The 20,606-nt window shown below is 43.6% G+C and overlaps 1 protein-coding gene across 1 annotated transcript in view; it reads left to right on the top strand.

The window, feature by feature from the left end:
• Positions 1-20,606, top strand: part of LOC139716122 (uncharacterized) — a 106,701-nt gene that overhangs the window by 27,354 nt on the left and 58,741 nt on the right. Inside the window, exons 32-52 of the mRNA XM_071627678.1 lie at positions 493-726; positions 1,250-1,396; positions 1,921-2,346; positions 2,832-3,267; positions 3,751-3,968; positions 4,456-4,599; positions 5,250-5,423; positions 6,774-6,940; positions 10,187-10,346; positions 10,835-11,033; positions 11,480-11,712; positions 12,757-12,990; positions 13,486-13,632; positions 14,306-14,731; positions 15,106-15,426; positions 16,318-16,650; positions 17,364-17,681; positions 18,086-18,252; positions 18,773-18,932; positions 19,460-19,658; positions 20,193-20,425. Of these exons, the coding sequence (XP_071483779.1) occupies positions 493-726; positions 1,250-1,396; positions 1,921-2,346; positions 2,832-3,267; positions 3,751-3,968; positions 4,456-4,599; positions 5,250-5,423; positions 6,774-6,940; positions 10,187-10,346; positions 10,835-11,033; positions 11,480-11,712; positions 12,757-12,990; positions 13,486-13,632; positions 14,306-14,731; positions 15,106-15,426; positions 16,318-16,650; positions 17,364-17,681; positions 18,086-18,252; positions 18,773-18,932; positions 19,460-19,658; positions 20,193-20,425 (5,076 nt within the window). The remainder of the gene's footprint in view (positions 1-492; positions 727-1,249; positions 1,397-1,920; positions 2,347-2,831; positions 3,268-3,750; positions 3,969-4,455; positions 4,600-5,249; positions 5,424-6,773; positions 6,941-10,186; positions 10,347-10,834; positions 11,034-11,479; positions 11,713-12,756; positions 12,991-13,485; positions 13,633-14,305; positions 14,732-15,105; positions 15,427-16,317; positions 16,651-17,363; positions 17,682-18,085; positions 18,253-18,772; positions 18,933-19,459; positions 19,659-20,192; positions 20,426-20,606) is intronic.

Genomic DNA, 20,606 nt, shown 5'->3' with positions numbered 1-20,606 from the left:
TAGTCGTCATGTACTTTGTGATGTACATGTACTTAATGTGTTTGAAGTGTAAATGTGCATAAAACATCAATATTTCCATTGCCAACACATAAATAAAGGTTAAGAATGAACTTCACATCCATAATGTGTCATTTTATCATGCACAAAATTAATTGAATGTTAGAACACATTCGACATGATGACACATTGAACACTGCATACGAAAAATCACATACAAATGTACAGGTACAGTGTACATGTAGATTGTACAAGGAATTGTATGGAAGTGCCATTCATATGCACCGTGACTGCTGAGCAATAATGCTATTCCCTTTTTCGATGTGAGTTACACTGATGTGTGGAGCATCGCTTGCAGTCATCAATATTCCCGTTTGAATTAACTTGTTAAAAAATGACTATGGAATAGTGCAATTGTAGCCACTGACAACTACACTGTATGAGAGTATACGGCAATAATGTGAAAATGTGTCTCTCCCTCTCCGCTCCATGCAGTCCATGAGGGCGGAGTTCGAGCAGCGGCGGGTGCCGATCCAGGAGGTGATCAGCGACGCGGAGGCCTTCCTCAAGGTCAACCGCAGCCAGCTCTCGCCCCAGCAGGTCCAGGACATGCAGGAGCGCATCAACGAGCTGAGGCGCTACCTGGACCAGGTCATGGTCATCACGGAGCAGATTGTCAAGGAGACGGAGACCCAGATCATGGCCGTCAACCTCCAGATGGAGGAGCAGGTGAGTCATCCTCCTTTCATCCTCCTACTGTTACCTTTGTCTTCCATCTCATCACTGGTATCATGCTAATGAGAAAGGAACCAAATGATGATAACAATAATAATGATACAACGACGATGATGATCATGATGATAATTACGATGATAATGGATGATGATGATGAGAATGATAATGGATGATGATGATAATGGTGATTGTTGATGATGATGATGATGATGATGATGAAAATGATAGTAAAAGTGATAATAATGATGATAGTAATAGTAATAATATTGATAATACAAGGTACAGTTGTATTTGTAACGCCCATTACCACTATGTTTGAGTGCGCCAAGGGCACAAGAATTTCCTCGCCCAGCATAGACAGAAGAGATAAAGTCAAGAAAGGAGGAAATGTTACTTGAATTAAATTGAAATTGAAAAAAAAAAACCAAACTGATTCTTGTCATAAACTTCTGTTACTCTGTTCTTAAAAAGTGATTCTCATCCTTTAATCTTTCTTACTTCATCCTTGACCTTTCAGTCCCAGCTGGACCTGCAGTTCCTGGAGGTGTCGGCAGCTCTCCAGGACATGCTGGAATGGGTGAAGCAGGCTGAGGAGCAGCAGGCTTCCCAGCAGCCTCTGGCTGAAACCCTGGCGGATGTGGACGTCCAGCACCAGACACACACTGTGAGTTTAAAAAACAATCTTGGGGTATACTCTACGTATAGGTACAATGTAGTATTTAATTTCCCCACACCCCTACCCATAACCCTTACCCTAACCCAAACCTAGAATCACACCTTCTGATCTGTATCTTCACTTTTGAAGGCATTCTTTACAATTTGCAGATAAAACAAAAACCCAGGTTTAATGCTTCAAAATAGTTCTAAAATGTGAGTTAGGGATAGAAACAACCAATGTAAAAATGTTGATCCGTTTAATCAATGTTTATACAAAATATGAACAATAGTTATAATAAAATTGTTTCTGGACTAACCGTTTACAGTTATGGTTATTGGGGACAATAGTGGTATCTCCTTATACAGTTATATGTTAGGCTTTACTGCGAAATTTTTACATGGTAGGATGTTTTGTGATACAACTGACCTAGACATATGCATCAAATGTGATAACTCGAACATTTTTAAATCACTGCTCTCAATGGTTAACAATACCTTTAACCCTTAATATGTGGTGTTCATGTTCTCCAGAGATACAATGATGATGTCCAGGACCACTCCGAGCCTGTCCAGAAGGTCATCCAGGATGCCCAGTCCCTGCTGAAGGCAAGGAGCTCAAGGCTGAGTGAGGACGACCAGCGGCTCCTGCGCGAGAACTCGGACGAGCTGCGCTCCCGCTACGACCGGCTCAACAAGCACTCCACCGACCGCGCCAACAAGCTGGGCTTCGCCCACGACGACCTGCGCAAGACGGAGGAGGACTTTGGCGAGTTTGACGAGTGGCTGCGCTCGGCCGAGCAGCAGCTGCAGACGATCACCCGCAACATCGCCACCGACGGCGACAACCTGCAGCGGCAGGTCGGCGAGCACAAGAAGTTCACGGATGACGTCGTGACGCATTCGGCTGATCTGAAGTACATCAACAAGGCTGCCCAGCAGTACCTTGACTTCAGCAAGGTTTGTTGGAATCATGTTTGAAATGTGTTCAGGGTCAGGCAGAAGTATTAACGTGTTTCATTTGAGACTCAAACATTTTCAAAGACTTTGTACAGCAGCTGCTGCACCAGATTCCAATAGGCAATGGGATAGTGTTTGTCTAATCAGCTCTTCTTTTGAATGCTGATCTTATCATACTTGTAGGTCTTCATTAGACTAAAAATTAAGTTGGATAGCAGCTGGATCAGTACTACAGAGCAAGTAATCTAGCCAAAGCTCTTCTTACAGTCTGTTGTTTACAGTATAGGAAGTACGAAATGCACTGAAGTGCTTTAGCTTTACGCTTACAGTGTATAAGATTTAGTCTCGTGTGACAGGTAGATTGCATACACCTGCAAGAAATGTTGCATGGAGAAGTTAAATGTAGAGAGGTACATTGTATATACTGATTGATGAGCCTCTTCTTTCGAATAAATCATCAAAATATGTCAAATCCATTTCTACAGAACTACAAGACCTTCCTCGCCGACTTCCGCAACAAGGTTGGCTCCAAGCAGTTCCTGCGCTCCTTCACAGAGAACCCTGACAGCAACATCATCCGCAAGATCGTCGGCGACCTGAACGCCCGCTACGAGCGCCTCAAGACGGACTGCTTCGACCACGCCGACCTCCTCCAGGAGCTGGTGGTGAAGCACAAGAGGTACTGGGACCGGGTCGGGACCACCCAGGACTGGCTGCAGGGGGCTGATCAGACCCTCGGGGAGATCCTGCGGGAGCCCATCGGGGCGGAGACGGCCACCATTCGCAGGCAGATCGAGAAGCTGGGCAACTTCCGCAAGGAGGTCGGAGGCCACAAGAAGGACGTGGACGGGGTGACCGAGGCCGGCGTGGACCTCAGCTCGGCCCAGCCCAACATCAGGAACACTGTGGACCAGACCACAGGTAAAAGGGGCCTATACATGCATAAATTGTAACATACACAAGAAGATGCTGTGAATAAAGCCCACATTTTATTTGCCACTTCATAAAGCTGTGTTCTAACATTTGAGCAGGTTGTTCTAAACACTAGTAGTGATGTAGTTTACTCATACAAATGTACACTGGGAAGCTTGAATGGGAGTTGCCCATTACAGAAGGCTATATTCTCACTAGAGTACAGTGTACTTGAAATTATAACAACATAGTGGCATAATGGAGAAAATGATTAGCACACAAAAACAGAGAATCAGTGACATATTATGCACTAAGATGAGTGAGAGATACTAACTTGTGTAAGACTAGTTTGGAGTATACTCGGCCGTTGTCTACACCGTATAAAGGAAAATGCATGTTATAGCAAAATCAGCTCGTCCTCAATGGGTTAAGGTACAGTTGCAGCCCCTCACTTTCTCGTTTCGCCCCTTCCTGGCTCCTCCACTCCGACAGGCGACGTCGTGGACAAGTATGAGGCGTTGCAGGGCCAGATCAACGATCGGGCCAACAGCCTGGAGAGTGCCCTCGCCGAGTCCCAGAATCTCCATGACAACCTGGACGAGCTGATGTCTTGGCTGGACAACAAGGAGAAGGACGTCCACATGATGAACAAGGGCACTGTGGTGGTGGTCAAGTCGGCCCCCATGCAGGAGCAGATGTCTCAAGGAAAGGTAGGTCGCAATGAAAGGAGACTCTCCCGAAGTTCAACTACAGGTGGTGCCGTAATGAACTGCTGAAGGCTCTGATATTGGACTTGTATGACGCCAGTGTGTTCTGTGTGCGAACACCTTTGGATCTGCAATTGTGTTTATGTAACTTTGATCAATGCTTCAGTTGTCATTCATGGTACATTGTATCTATGCTAAAAGACAGATGTAGTATTAATTCCTTACTCGAGCTTTACTGTTCTTTTATTATTTTATGACTATTGTTATGATTTGTCGATGTTATCAGATCCAGTACCGTACCCACATTCTAGAGTCCATGTGAAATGGTCACAAACTGCAGATACAGTGTACTCTCTGCCTCTCACTATTCTAAATTAGATGTAACTGATGATCATAATGAAAAAAAGAATACCTTCATGCATAAGAAAGATGACTTGAAAGACTCATAAATTAATTGCTTTGTGTGACAAATTTTCTTTTCCCACCATAGGTGATGGAGACTGAGCTGGAGGTCAAGAAACCTGTCTTGGAGCAGATGGTAATGGCAGCAAACACCTTTGTCCAGAACTGTGCCCCGGAGGAAGGGCTCATCATCAAGCAGAAGTTGGATGACCTTCATGCCAGATATGACCAGGTCTGTACCAAGTTTTATTTTACTATTTATGTCTTGAATGACTTTTCGAGTTTTAATGGTATGGACCTTCCTTTGCTATCCAGTCCTATAGGCACACATTGTGCTCCCCTCCCTTTGTACATATGTATCAGTCTCAATTTGATGAGATGAGGGGGTGGGGTGAAAAGAGATATTTTATGAAATGAAACATTATGTCAAGATCAATAGGATCAGGATGATATTGAGCCCATTTTGCCTTGGACTGTGCTATTTTTCATTGTCACCTTACATACCGGTATTGTACACCACTGTAAGCTTACATGTACGTTGTATAGCGTACAAGTAAATTTTGTGACAAAAATAATGTTGCACACACCAAACAAACCCTAGCTCTTATTCATATGATCGTTTTGTGCAAAAACAAAGAATAGGAATGTATTGAATTTCATTGTACACAATTGTTACAAATCTGGCATGAATCTTCCAACTGTTACAAGACTTTCTACTCTGTAGTGCACTGCATACTTGTATACGTGCATAGCTCATTTGTACCTCAAACATGCAAAGTGCACATTAGAATAGTCTTATTCTACATGTATCTCTGACAAGTTGCACTTCAGTGGGTAATGCTTTCATCTCTTTATCCATCTCCCCAATGTCCATCCGTGCAGGTCTCTGGAACGTCCAAGGAGCACGGTCAGCAGCTGTCCAGTCTGAAGGACAAGCTCTCCGACTTCGAGCGAGCCCTGGACGAGCTGGAGGACTGGCTCCTGCCCAAGATCTCCCGCGTTGAGTCCAAGGAGTTCATGACGCAGGACCTGCCCAAGATCAGCGAGGAGATCCAGGTGAGGATTAACCCTCTGTGTATCAGGGATGTTGGACAGTGTGTGCAATGCTATGGGGGTTTCTGTGCTTATCTGCACTCGAAGCAAACAAAGAGTGAAAGGTGCATGGTCCCGGTGTTTTAGTCAAATGCGTACGCGGGTGCACGGCCCAGGTTTCCTATAGAGACCTACAGTACGCTATTGACTCCTCTTTAGCGCTTACGTTGTGGCCCACTTCCCTGAGTCCGAAGAAGTCCAATTCACTGTAGTCAGTGGTCGGATCACAGTTCGGCTCATGATTCGGCTGAGGGGGGTGACAGCTTTAGCAAACTTCTTTTGTGATGTCACAATAACAAGCACATATGCACGCACCCTGGCATTGCTACAGACTGCGCGATGCGCAGAGAAGACAACAAAGGCAACGTCACTTAGCAACACCTACGCACTTTACTCTTGATGACAGCTCAACTTCGGTAATCTTCGTATCAATGCTAACGGTGATCGGCAGTATCATCAACAGCGCCCTCTACACTACCGGGACTATGCACCTTTAAGCCTTTATGTGCCAGGGATTTTTTTTTTGTAGTAGTGTGTATAAGGCTATTGGGGTTTCTGTGCCAATCAGCACTCTAAGCACACAGATGATTAAACTTCACTGTGCTTTGTTCGCGGATCAGCTTGCACACTAGAGTGCTTTCTGTGGTGGTTGGCCATAGGTGTCCTGAAACTAATCTTTGGGATTACATAATCCCCCTAATCCCTATTGTGTTACCATGGCCTTCCTGTTGGACTGAGGCATCCTGCTATGTCTGACTGGGCTTGCTACATGTAACTTTACAACCGGGTCAAGATTAGAGGGATTGCCGAATGCTGATGAAAAAGCTTGACTATTGAAGTTACATTATACATGTACATTGTGCCGAGGCACATTAAGGGTCAAGATGGATGGAACAAAGATGAAGCATGATTTGTTTTTGTGTTTTGTTTTGTTTTGTTTTGTTTTTGATGAGAGGTAACAAAAATAAAACAATACAGGAAGGAATGTTGTCTTTTGAAACTTGTGTAGTGCTTGGTGTAAATTGTTTGCATTTGCAATGTACTTGTACATTAGGGTGTTTTATCTGGATACAATACTTCATTGCCAAGGTCAGTAGAAAGACTAAGGCAAGGAGATGGGATTGAGATGGATGACATTAAAAGAAGCATGATGGTTTTGATCAGGGATAGACCGAAACTTGAAGAGCTTGACACTCGACATCTTTCTATTGTTATGAGCAAATCTTTAGTGTGATGTTTTGCATTACTACACGTATATACAGTATGCTTGGCATGTGGTTCTAATGACATTATTGACTATTCCTTCCCCCCCAGCAATGCCGACGAGAGGTCGACCAGCACCGGCCGCAGTACAAGGTCATCCACGACCTCGCCGACGAGCTCATGAAGCACCCGAAGGCCACGGACGTGTCGGAGGTCAAGACCATGCTTAAGAACTGCGAGCTGAACTGGGAGACATTGGAGAACGCCCTCACGAAGCGGTAGGTCCAAACTAGAGGATAATGGTACCAACTTTTGGAGGGAGGGAATTGAGAGGGGAAGAGCCAGACTCTTATTTTTTTACGTGGTCAAGATTAATCTCTTCATCTTCTTTCTTTATCTGAAGTTCTCATGTTTATTCATATAATGTACAAAGGGAAAATTGGATAAGTTTTGAGCATTCCAAGCACTACATGAATAAACATGAGAGGGGTGGGACCAGACCTCGTTTTTTCATTGCCAAAATAAATCTTTCATCTTCTGTCTTTATCTGAAGTTCTCATATGCTGTAATGTACAGAGGGAAAATTGAATAGGTTTTGAACCTCACTAGCATTCTCCTTTACCTTTCTCGGTAATTTTTTTTTTTTTTTTTTTGCAAGAAAAGATGAAATTCCACAGTGAGACCACAAGGTGAGAAATGCAGAAAATATCAAGTTAGCTGGTACATATACGTACCTCTAGTGCTGTACCTGAAGTGAAGATGTATAGGTGTTTTTTATGCATTAGCTGTACACTGTAAGAGTGGAGCTGGTGATCCCTTCAGGCTAATCAGAATTTTACGCTCGCTGCTGAATGCTATTGCATTCTTGCCAATTTTTTCCTAATAATTTACAGCAGCAAACATTTTTTAACAGGGAGATTTACATTCCATTGAAAATTGGTATATTAAGGTCCTTTGTCTTTTCTGATATCAATGCAAAAGAGGCAAAATTGTGATGTGAATCATCCATAAATTCCGTGAACATCAGCCCAGTTCTAGTGGGGTCAGGCTTCTACAAGTTTGTAGCGACTCTTAATGACCTTGTGATAGAGTGGGTTGAGGCAAGGACAGATGCCTGCCAAGAGACTACAGTGTACATGTATAATCCATACAGTACATGTCTTTGAATGTCTTTGGCTTTCCTTGCCCTATTTTTTTATTTTTTCTACTTAACAGTCTTAGTTTGGCCACTGAGCCAACACCTGCTATGTGAGTATTGGCGTTCAATTTTCACCCCAACGTGTGCCATATCCGCCCCAACTCCCCTTAAGTCTCCCCCTCCCCCCCCCCCCCCCCAACTCCTCCTCTTCCTCCTCCTCCTCCTCCTCCTGTACAGTTACACACCCTTTATAGATAGTGGTTGAGTTCATACTCTCAAAAGTTTCAGGATGATGTGTGTCATTACTCACCCACAAGTTGTTTTTCTTTTGTTACTCGTCTCCCTCCTCCTCCTCAAAACATGCATTTCAGTCTCTTTTGATAGAGAATTGTGGTTCGAGAAAAATAAAGGGGGGGGGGGGAATACCCCTACATTTAATACATTATTCACAAGTGCCCAAACATTTCTTGGGTCTTTTGTATATACAATACACATGTAGTGACTGCATAACTGTCTGTTGATATGTGCCTTCGACACACCAGATACCTGTTTTCCTTTTAGACTCATTAGCAAACTTTAGATCTGTAACGCTAAGAGGCACGATGTGCCTCCTCTTACTGAACCAAGTACGTATGTTAGACAATGGGAATAGCTGTGTCAGGCATACACGTATATGCAGAACGTGGGATTAGCGTCGCAGATCTAAAGCTCTCTGTTGTTGCATTGGTGCCACTCTCCCTGAGTGGATTAGCCGACAACGCATTCAAGATGTGTGATTTCACCCGCATGACTAGAGTAGAGCATTTGGAGACCAATGTTTTCTGTTACTCCACACACAGTATGTAAATACCCAGATGTAATCATCATATCACATCATACCTTTACGCAGAGTGGAAGAATGGACTCTGAGCATGGACCATGTCATATTCAGTCTGATTTTTGTGTACCTGCATTGTACAGTGTAGCTCTAGGATATGACTTGCCGTTTGTTGATTCCACTGCACGCATACACATGTTCATCTGTGTGTGTACTGTCATGTTTGAGTACATGTACAGTGTACACTGTATTGTACGTTTGTGCGTACAAATGTGTGTTTAGCTCATACGTACATCGTCCATGTATACCTTCAGATATTAAAGGGTTAGTGCATCGTAATTCTGCTGAGAACTTTCAAGACACGATTGTACACCTTTGTAACTGTTCCTCCTTCTTTGAGTTAAGGAGTAACCCTAAAAGGGCTGGGGGCCATATCAGTTCCCCCCATCCCTGACATTTCGCGCAATAATTCTGCAAGGCGAGAAGGCCTCATCAAGCCCAGCCTGATTAGGGTTAATCGGATCAGGCGATGTGCACCATTCTTTGCCAAGTAAACACACATTACACAAACCTCTTGATCGAAACTCGTTCTCGAGGGTTGATTCTAAACTACTGTCTCTCTCCCAGTATCCTACAACTCCTCCCTCCGATCTTCAAGGTTCTACTGATCATGTACCATCAGGTGTTAAAGGCAGGGATTGTCCTCCCTAAGTTTTGGTATTGAGGCTGGAAGACTCATTGATCAAATGTTTATGATGATCAGCCATTTCCAATATACTATGTGTTCAATGAAATGTACATGTAGATCTTTTCATGAGTCATGGTCGGTCGTAGAAAGGAACTTTAATAGGTTTCCAGATTGTATGCTTGGACCAGAACATTTAAAGGAATGCTTAATTAGCAAATTCTTCATCTTTGTTGTGCATATTTTTTTTTGTTTCCCCAGAAGTTTGTAAGAAAACAGCATGAGCCTGAAACTGCACTTCAAGGATTTTCCCTCATGTGATACATACATAAAGAAAATTACTGTATAAGCTCATGTGATTGTTTTTGCAGTTTCTGTTGTAAGTTCTATAGAATACCCTTGCACTGTCCAAGGCTTTTCAGTGTATTTTTTTTTGTTCCTTAAAGAAAAACATGTATATTGTAAATTTTAATGATGGAATCCTTAAGAAAATCATGACATGCACTTTGTAAATATCCATATACATGTACATGTATCACTACCATTTTGTATTCCTGAAGTTGTGAAGCATTGTCTTTTTTACAATTGCACATATTTTTATCTGAAGTATGTCAGAAATTAGACCATTAGAGAAGGTTTCGTGATCTGCATAGCAAGATCGTAGAAACTAATTGAAATTTGTTCTTTTACTGTAAAGTACAAGTTTTTGTTAAGAAGGCAAATGGTCTATTCCTCTCATTCATACAATGTATGTTTGTTTCCCATGCAATATTACCCACTTTACACCATCAGTGTACTAAAAATAATGTGTACAATTGTATATCAAAATTGATCCACATGACTGGAATTTTGAAGAACATGATTTGATGTATTCTTAACTACAGATCAGAGCAGTTTGACCGTAAGCAGGCGGCGGCCAAGAAGTTCAACGGCTCGTACCGAGAAACCATGGGATGGGTGGACAACCAGCTGCGCCGCATCGAACAGATGGGCCCCGTGGCCCGGGACGTCAACAAACTGCGCAACCAGATCAGAGAACTCAAGGTGAAGATTTTAGTACTTTTGTCTTCGTTTTTTTATGTACTTTTGATTTCTAGTCTTGCCATTTGACAAATTTCTCCAAGTGCTTTGTCCCTAGATCCTGGGGCAACAATCTCAAGATCATTGTTAGTTCTTTATTTGTGATTATCCCAAACTGTGAGCATCGTCATTAGGAGGTGTACAAAGTATTACTGTAAGAGACATTTGAGCTTTGGAAAGCTTGTCTTACAAAGGGGAATTGGTTAGGGGTGCTTGTCGTGGAGCAGAGATGGGCGTGGGAGGGGTAGCCATTGTTGCATTGGTAGTATTTACGCAGATGAAGCTCAATTGAAGTACATAGACTGTACATGTAAATAATGTTATTCTTCTCACCAAAGTACCATCCTATTTTTGTGTTAAAGGTGATAAGCTTCATGTATCCGAACATTATACATTGCATGTAATACAGTATCTATTTTCCCCCCTCTTTCTCTTTCTTTTCATCCTGTCAGCCTTTCGAAGTGGAGGTGAAGGAGTACAAGCCGAAGATCGACGAGAACTGGCGGTTCGGCACGGTGTACGACCGCCTCATCAGTGAGACGGAAGACTCCATCAACAACCGCCCCCACTACCGGTCCACAGAGATCGACGTCACCAAGCCCATCGACGCCAGGCCCCCGACATATGCCACGCCCGAATTTGTGGAAGACAGTAAGAGTTTGTTGTACTTTTTTTATGACAGGAGAACGAGACTGAAGAAAGAATTAACCGGTATGAATATGTGGAAACAAATCAACAGACCACTGACAGTTTTGGTACAATAACAAAAACAAAATTATGTAAAAGAAGATACACCGTATATGAGTTTTTGACTGTTGATATTTAATAATTGATTGTTCTAGTGATATGAAATCATAAGCTTTATCTCTTATCTTTAGTTAGCGCTCTTTATGCTGCCATATTGTTTCTTGTCTTTACATCAAAACGTTCGGTTGTCTATGTTCTCAGTCACCAAGTTGGTAGATCCATGGCGTCCTATTCCTTTGAGTTATGTCATTCTCTTTGTAATTTGCATTCAGTGACTTGTCTTTGGGATATTAATTGTACTTCTATATCAATACACTGCAAATTCACTTTTCTGTTGCATATTTTTGCAGAGGACACATTCGTGGACATCGAGATGGCCGAGGTCCAGGACGGCTACAAGAAGGTCAAGTTTGAGGTCTCTGAGCGCCTGGAGGACCTGGAACTCATGCTAGACTTCCTGGAGCGCTGCGGCGGCATCTTTGGGCTCCAGGACTGGGCCAACGAGACGGAGACCAAGCTGCACCAGCTAAAGCCGACCAGCAACAGCGTGGAGGAGCTCGAAAGACAGCTGGAGGAGTTCAGGGTGGGTGTGGCAAGGATGATGGTGTCTTTGGTAGATGTGAAGGGTAAAGAGAGAGGGTATAAAGGTGGGCGGGGCAGGGATGTTGGTAGATGTGAAGGGAAGGGGTAGAGGGTATAAAGGTGGTGGAGCAAGGATGATGGCATTATTTGTACTTGTGAAGGGTAGAGATGGAGAGAGAGAGAGGGTTGGAGGAGAGATTTAGGGAGCCTTTGGAAGAGGGAATTTCCATCAGGAGGGAAGAGTTCGAGGTGGGTGAGGAAAGGATATTGGCATTGATGATAGATTGGATGAAAGGGTTAGGGTGAGGGTTGGTGGGGGAGGGATTAAGTGAGCCTTTGGAAGAGGGAATGTTTAGAAGGAGGGAAGAGTTCAAAGTGGGTGGGGCAAAGATGTTGGATTCTTTGGTAGATGTGAAGGGGTGAAAGATTGGGTGGATAGGGAAGAAGGATTGGATGGTGGAGGTTAGATTAGGGGAGGATTTGAAAGAGGTAATGTTCACAAGGTGGGAAGTGTTCATAGTGAGGGGTCAAAGATGTTGCCATCTTTGGTAGATGTGAAGATGTTAGAGAGAGGGTGGGTGGGGGATTGGATGGTGGAGGTGAGTTTAGGGGAGGATTTCAAAGAGAGAAGGCTCAGAAGGAGGGGTTGAAATCAATGTGCATTTTGAAGGGAGGATTGTAAAGGTGGAAAATTAAGGAAATGTTTGGAAGGGGGAAATACAAATTGTAGATAAGAGAGGAGGAGATAAGGGTAGGGTCAGGGAGCATGATAATAATGGTGAATGAAAATTACCAGAAGTTGGTAGTGGAAAGGAATGAAAAGTGGATAGGCGGGAAAGTTCAATCAATCTTCATGTATCGAACATGAGTGCAAGACGGTCCTCAAAGAAACAATTGTATAAAGTTATCATGCAATGTTCAATACTGTAGATGTAGGAATGAGTCCTTATTTTGCATTTGTTATGATCTTTGTTAAAGATGAGCATTCCTTAATGTGAGACCTAACTATGTCCATTTCTCTCGTGCACTCTCTCCGCGACTGCAGCCGATCTGCAAGGACATCGCCGACCACCGCACGCCGGTGTCAGATGTGACCGTCCACGCTGAGCAGTTCCTGAGGAGCACCCAGGACAAGCTGAGCCCCGAGCTGCAGACAGAGCTGACGGGACTCGTGACAGAGCTGCGGGAGACGTACGAGCGTCTGCTCCGGGACAGCCAGCTCTGGCTGAAGGAGGGAGAGGACCGCCTTGCGGCGCTGAAAAAGGACCGCGAAGAAACGGTAAGGGATCCGACACAGTATCAAAGCAACAGATGTTTACTGACTTGCAGATTTGAGTGAGATGTACATTATAATGTGAAGTGCTCAACTTCAAATCATGCGGTAGTCTTTAAAACTATTTTCAGAGTAGAAGTTGCATCAGGAGACAGGTTGTAAGTTTTCTTTTACACCTCCTGTCTTCCAGAGTTTAATAGCTCAATTTGTAGCAGGAATATAGCCTTTAGCCAAGCCAACTGCACTGTATGGATTGTATTCAGCTTTACTGAAGTTGTCCATCAATCATTTCAAGTTCATCTCATTTACATAGATGTCCATGGAAGAGTTTGTGAATAATTAGGGTGAAGAAAGATACTTTCACACTTGGAGGGAATTCTTCCTCTTCTGCATCTCATTCATAATGTAATTTGAGGCCAACTGCCAAGTAAAAATTATGTAGGAATCTCTTTTTATCTGAAATTATCTCTACATCATTCCTTGATCATCTCATTTGCATAGATGTCGGTGGATGAGCGCGTGAAGGAACAGATGCGCACCCTTCAGGACCTGCTGGACTGGGTGTCCCAAGCAGAGAGGCACCTAGGCTCCGAGCAGCCGCAGGAGGAGACCGTCCAACCACTCCTCCGACAGCAGCAGGACCACCAGGTACAGCATTGTTTCCATGGTTACCCACTGAGATGTACAGATGGTTCCATGAGGCTTGTGATTACACCTTGGTAGTTTGACAAACAAATTGGATCAGCAATTTTTCAATTAATACGCTACCAATAATAGTTGATAACTTAGTTTTTCACAGGAGTAGTGCTGGATATGCCTTCACCTACATTTCATATTGGTTATGACTCAATCAAATTATTTGTAATGGGCTGTAGATGTGATGATCTTCATTAGCATTTTCATGAAATTATACAGTAATTACTGTGAAACCAGAATTGTGTGAGAGGAGTTATGAGTAGCGAAACTTGTTCTACACAATCTCGCACATGAAGTACATTTTTAATTTTTTGATTGGCATTTAGGAAAAGTTTCATGCCACAAAAAAGGGCCCAAGGTTCCAATTTATGCCCCAAATTTATGCTGCAAATGTTTCTGGCTTTACAGTAATAAGATACTCTGTAGTTCACGGAACATGGTATAATGTTGATATCTTAAAAGTTTAACACTTTGGCCTGTGCAGTTATTAGGATGGAAGAGTACTTACCATGCATTCATATTTCTGTGTAGGAGATGAGTGCAATTGTGCAATTGCCCGTACGTGTAACAAAGCTGTAAAGCAAATAAGTGCTCATTCAATACAATTCATGATAATCTTGCACAGGTGTTGCACGAGAACATCCAGAAGCACCAGCAGCCCATCCTGGAGGCCGCTCAGGACGTCGAGTCCCTCATCAAGCAGTTCCCCAAGCGCATCGACCAGCCGACGCAGAACAACCTCCGAGGCCTCGCCAAAGACCTCAAGTCGCGCTACAACGTGGTCAACTACCAGTCCACCAACCGTGAGACCAAGCTCGGCGCCCAGACGGACGACCTCCAGAAGTTCTCCGACGACCAGAGCGACTTCGAGCAGTGGCTGACGCAGGCTGAAAAGACGCAGGCCGACGTCTTGAAGAACGTGGGCCGTGACTTCGACACGCTGAAGAGACAGAACGCGCAGCAGCGAGCCTTCAATGATGATGTCATCAACCATGTCGCGGAGCTCCGTTTCATCAACGTCACAGGGCAGAAATTCTTGGATTCTGCAAAGGTATAAATGAATGTTTTCCATGTTCTGTGGTGCCATTATGAATCAAAATTTTCTAGATTGTCAAAAATTATCTGGCACCTGCCAGTGCTTCATTTGAAAAAAGTTATCACTATGCACAATGAGCAATATTCCACCCTATAAGTTTGTCTTTAAAAAGAAATACAAGGAAAGTGTAGACAGATTTTATCTCTTAAGTGAATGTACAAAAAAGGTGACAACATGCTGCTTGTAAGAGTTCCTTGGAATATATTTCAGCTCCTTTTGAGTAGGTTTTTTTTTGTGGAGAATTTCAAGTCTGTGTTGCAGTTTATGTTTTGCACAGTTAAGCATTAAGAACTTTGTAATGCATTCTGTCAACAATTTGCTTTTCTCAGGGCTATCGCCAAGAGCTGGCAGACTTCCGCAACACGGTGCTCCCCCGCGACTTTGCTCGCACCTTCAGCGAGAACCCGAGCACCAATGTGATCCGGGACAAGCTCGCCGATTACAACCACCGCTTTGACCGTCTCAAGCTGACCTCCGCCCAGCACCTGGAGCGCCTCCAGGAGTTGGTCGAGAGACATTCGGCGTACGCCAAGAGCAGCGACCGTGTGCTCGACTGGCTGCCTGGAGCCGAGAAGACGGTGGAGACGCTGCTCCGCGAGCCCATCGCGTCGGAACCGGCCAACGTGCAGAAACAGATTGACAAGCTGGAGGCAAGTTTGAATACCATTCATGTTGTCTTTTTTTTTTTTGGTGTTGTTATTTTGCAAAAGTTGGAGCAGGTTGTGTCTATAATTCATTCAATGCATTTCACATCAAAATACATGTTGAATATGTATCTCATGACACAATATCTTAAAATTAATAGATTGCAGTGTTTTTAGTAAAAGTGCATTTTTTTTTAATGGTGCATTTCATATGATACATAGTATTGAAAAACCACACTGTATGTGTATCAACACTTTGTATCCCTGTATGCAGGAAAGCTCATCTACATTAGATGTGAATATACATGGAGTCCAGACTAATTTTACTTATAGATTACAGTTTTATTAATGACTTCAAAGAAAATTGAATGGTTATAGCATATCAAAGCTTGATACTTTGGCAGATCCCAGTGTAGAACTTGAAATCATGATAACAAATACCAGCATGCACATGAAACAAGATACAGTACATGTACATGTACAATTGCACCAATCCTTGAGCATAATGATGAATGAAAGTGAATACATACACGATAAGAATGATATTAAGGGCGGAAGTGTGGTGAGAATATTATAACGACAGAAATACCTAGAAGCAGGAAAGTGAAAATTTAGAGGAAAAGTAAAATCTTACAGAGCAGCAGCCTTGAGGGCACTCTTGTGTTGTTTAATAGAGTCAGTCAGAGTTTTCTGGAAGGCTAGTGCTCTTCGAATTTAAGAGGTTAAGGAATGCATATGACAAATGTGTAGAATATCTACATACATATCTGCGCTATAAAAGTATACATTATTATTATTATTATTATTATACATGTACACTGTACATTGTATGTATAAGTTTATGCGTGGACGTAATAAATATGTGGTGGTTTCCGTTCATTATGTTGCCACGAACAGACTGTTCGGGACGATGTCGTGCTCCACCTCAAGGACGTGGAGAACGTCAAGGATGCTTCCGAGGAACTCCTGGAAGTGCAGGAGGAGCTGCGGCCGGAGGTGACGCGCAACGTCAACGACATCGTCACCCGCTATGACGCCCTTAACGGCAAGATCGCCGCCCGCCTCAAGGAGCTGCAGGCGGCCCTGGCCAACTGCACCAGCGTCCAAGAGAACATGGACCTGCTGCTGCGCTGGCTGGACGAGGCCGAACGCAACGTCCACCAGATGGAGAAAGGCACCCTGATCACTGTCAAGAGGGAGCCACTCTTGGACAACCTGCAGGAGCAGAAGGTTGGTGTTTGGCAAATGCTACTGTGTATCTGTGATGTTGCAAAATTATTACCTGTACTATTGTGTAGCAAAAAAGCTGCTGAAAACTGCTTATCCAATAGTGGCGAGCCAATGGAGTAAAATGGAGACAAAAATTATTACTTGTAACACCTCCAAAATTATTACCTGTAACAGCTACATTGTGTACAATTATACTGTACCTATACCATCGCAAAGTTCTTTCTGGTAGCATCCATGGTGCATGTACATGTACAATTGTATCTTCAAGCCAGCCATTCATCAGGTGTAGCTGGCAAGAAGGGGCAGCATGAAGCGAATCTTGAAGTGTATGCAGGTATGCAAGTGTGCGATGTATGCGTGTGTTTATGTGTGTTTTGGGGTTTAGGAACACAGATCTGCAACCCTATGTCTCATGTAATGTGCTAATATAATTTAGCCTCCATTTTTGGAAAACTGCAAGTGACTGTAAAATCACATATGGAATTTTCAAATGTACAATATACAGTGTACAATATATATGCCTCGTCCCAACTATAGGATGCTGTATCAACTATGATCACCCAGCATTTAAGAGAAACTTTTACGATGCACTGTACATGTATGTTCGGTGGACTGGTCTGACATACAACTGTACAATCTGTTGTACGTGTACACATGATGTTCTAGTACTCACCTTTGTCCGTGGCTGTTATCTCGCCTTCCAATGAAACCAGATGATCATGTCGGACATTGTGAACCACCAGCCGGCTGTGGACACGGTCAACACAATGGCCGTGCCGCTGATCCGGTCCAGCGAGCCCAAGGAGGCCAAGCAGCTCCAGACCAAACTGGACAGCATCAACGACCGCTTCCAGAAGGTGGCCATCCGCACCGACGAACACGGCAGCCACCTGGAGGCGCTCTCTGCGAAGCTGAACGACTTCGAGGAAGAGGTCGAGAACCTGGAGGACTGGCTCCTGCCTGTCGTCGAGGAGACGGAGTCCAAGCAGATCGCACAGCGCCCTCTGCCTGAATTTTCGAGCAGGCTGCAGGTGCGTGATGAACTCTCATTCATCTTCCCACATCCAACAACAAACTTTAGCGCAGTCGAGCTGCCAATTTCACAGAGAGTTCACCATATTTTTCCCCTTGAAATCCGACTAAAAGTTCATACTCATTTTGGAATCTAATGGCAGGACATCACTGATCAGAATAAACGCACGTTTAACCTCTTGAGAAACTGCAATGATGCCTAAACACAAACATATGTACAGTATACATACTGTACATTGCATAGTACCCATAGTACAAGCATTCACATATCGTACATGTACACACATGCTCATATCTTGTATAAATACACCATACACTGTAAGTACTAGTACCTTGTACATGTACATCCTATTACTGATGGAAAAAACAACAACAAACAAACCCTGTCTCTGTCTCATCTCAGGCTGTCCGCCAAGAGACAGATGCACACAAGCCTCCCCTGAGAAAGGTTCACCAGCTCGGAGACGAGCTGATCAAGGACACGAAGGCGAGGGACACGTCGTACGTCACCTCCATCCTCAGCAACGTCGACTCCAACTGGAAGGCAGGAGAGAAGGCACAGAACACAAGGTAAGCACTCGTAGGTAGACTTCTTCTCCCAGCTGTTTCCTCGTGTCAGATTTTAAAAGCTGATGTTGACTACTGCTTGCACAAGATGATTTACTGTTGTCTGCATGACAAGCAATATCGCTGTACACCATACTATCGTTGTAGTTCAGTGATGGACCATAGATAAAGTTGCTCTGAAATGCACTTTGCCAGATTGCTATTGATGGTCATTTTGTATTGATTTCAAGTACGTAGGCTGTATGTCTTCCGTTAGACAAACTTTCTATGGTTTAAAAGTGTGTATCGTCAGATATCGTTTATTCTAGCTCCAAATTTTCACAAAAAGATTATGTGAGTTGATAAAAAAAAATACTTGTGTCTTGAAATTTCTGATATTCTGAAAAATATTTCATGGGCAAGAGAATAAGAAAATGATGGCATGGTGAAGTGCAATTGACAGACTGCAGAAACCAGTCTCCTGTCACTCCCGTTCCTCCTTTCCCTCAATCCTTCCTCCCTCCTCTTCATTCCGTCTCTCCAGGAACAAGCAGCTGGAGGACATGCAGACGGCCACCACGAAGTACCAGACCCACCGCAAGGACGTCCTCTACTGGCTGGAGAACACGGAGCGTCGACTGGACCAGGTGGAGCCGCAGGCCATGGACGCCAACACCATCCAGATCCTCCTCAAGGAGCTGCGGGTAAGGCAGGGGCACCAAGGCCTCCCTTGATGTCAGGCTCCCTTGATCCGAGGCTCCCTTGATCCCTTCTTAATACACAATTCCCTCATTTGAAACTTCAATTAGTTTTCAATTAGTCTTCCCTTTTCTGTTTGATGATGTTTAATACTGTATTCATCTTTTGGCTTCATGGATTTGTCTTTACATTGTACATGGATCCTTATGTTGTCCTTGTTTTCTTTATCTCAAAATTTTATTTGATTCCATATCTTTTTTTGTGTGTGGATATAATGAACCCATCTGTATGTTTTATGAAATTAGTGTAATCTTAGTCTGCAGCCCTTGTCTGGAGATGTCCGTCCTCTAATGCAACCATTGCTAGTTTCTTTTCTGTAAGATTCAAAGTATCAATTACGTTCGCAATGAAAAGCAGCTTAAGTATGTAGTAGATTTTTCTTTCTTATACTCTTATACTTTTTATAAGGCACCATAAAATAATGTTTTGTAATGACAAAATTTAACAAATCAATTTTGATCCGTCATTGCAGCCCTTGCAGAAGGAGATCACCGACTACAAGCCCAGGATCGACACCAACGCCAAGAACGGCCAGACGCTGGACACTGTGACCAGAGACACCGTCCAGCCGCTGCAGAGTGTGCCTCACTACCGCTCCACCGAGCTGGGCAGCATCGGTCAGCAGGAGCAGGCTCAGAAGGGCAAGTTTGAGGAGCCCGTCGAGTTCATCGGTGAGTCTCGAGATTGACACCAAAAGCTTTTCTTTACCCTTGATGTGCACATTCGTGTAGCAGTAACTTGCCAAAGGGATTTGATTGACATTCGATTAAATCCGCTCAAAGCTATGTAAGTTTCATTGCAATGTACAAATGTAAGTTCATTAGCCAAGACAAATGAAACAATGTGACAGATCCACATGAGGATGATGGTACAATTGTAATTCGATCAGAATTCAGAAGATGACATTATGTAGTTGACATTTAGTCTCAGGCCATATTTGCCAACTGGTATACGAAACACGGTAAGAGTTAACTCATGAGGGGTCAGGCTTGTCTTTGAAGAACCTGTGTGTCATATCTTTGTCAAACTTTTTTCAGCAAGTTGAAATTATTTATAATGTATTAGTGACAAAAATGTTTGGTGATGAAGGATTGTATATGGGTACCGTGCCTTCGCTCAGATGTGCAATAGTAAATGGTCTGGTGCGTGCAAAAGAGGCACGCAATTACCCCCTCTCCATTTCCTTCTCTCTCTCTCTCTTGCAGGTGAAACTCCAGTCCAGCGTGAGGTCTACGATGTCAACAGTCGCTATGACGACCTCAAGCGCCGCATCGCTGCCACTCTGGAGGACATCGCCCTGTCGGAGGAGTGGGTGAACAACGTCAACAAGGTCAACACCGACCAGGAATGGGTCACCGCCTCCGACACGAAGATGGAGAGGGCGCGGCCGATGAGCAACGACATCCCGACGCTGACCAAGGAGATTGAGAACTTCAGAGTAAGTTCTCTTGACTCGTCTGTGGTTTGTAGAGTAAACCTTTGTAGAGTAAGCCTGCAGTGTTTGCCAAAGGATTTTATGATATTCATACAAGTATGTACTGTATGATAGTAAGAATGATGATGAGGATGATAGTGGTGATGATGACAGTGATACTGATGATGATAATGATGGCTTTCTG

Source organism: Diadema antillarum, unplaced genomic scaffold (assembly GCF_040938485.1).
Source record: "Diadema antillarum isolate AM-2024a unplaced genomic scaffold, OU_Dant_1.0 scf00000061, whole genome shotgun sequence".
NCBI classification, from domain to species: domain Eukaryota; kingdom Metazoa; phylum Echinodermata; class Echinoidea; order Diadematoida; family Diadematidae; genus Diadema; species Diadema antillarum.
The sequence above is the reverse complement of the archived record's forward strand: the minus strand, read 5'-3'. Positions and strand labels throughout refer to the sequence as shown.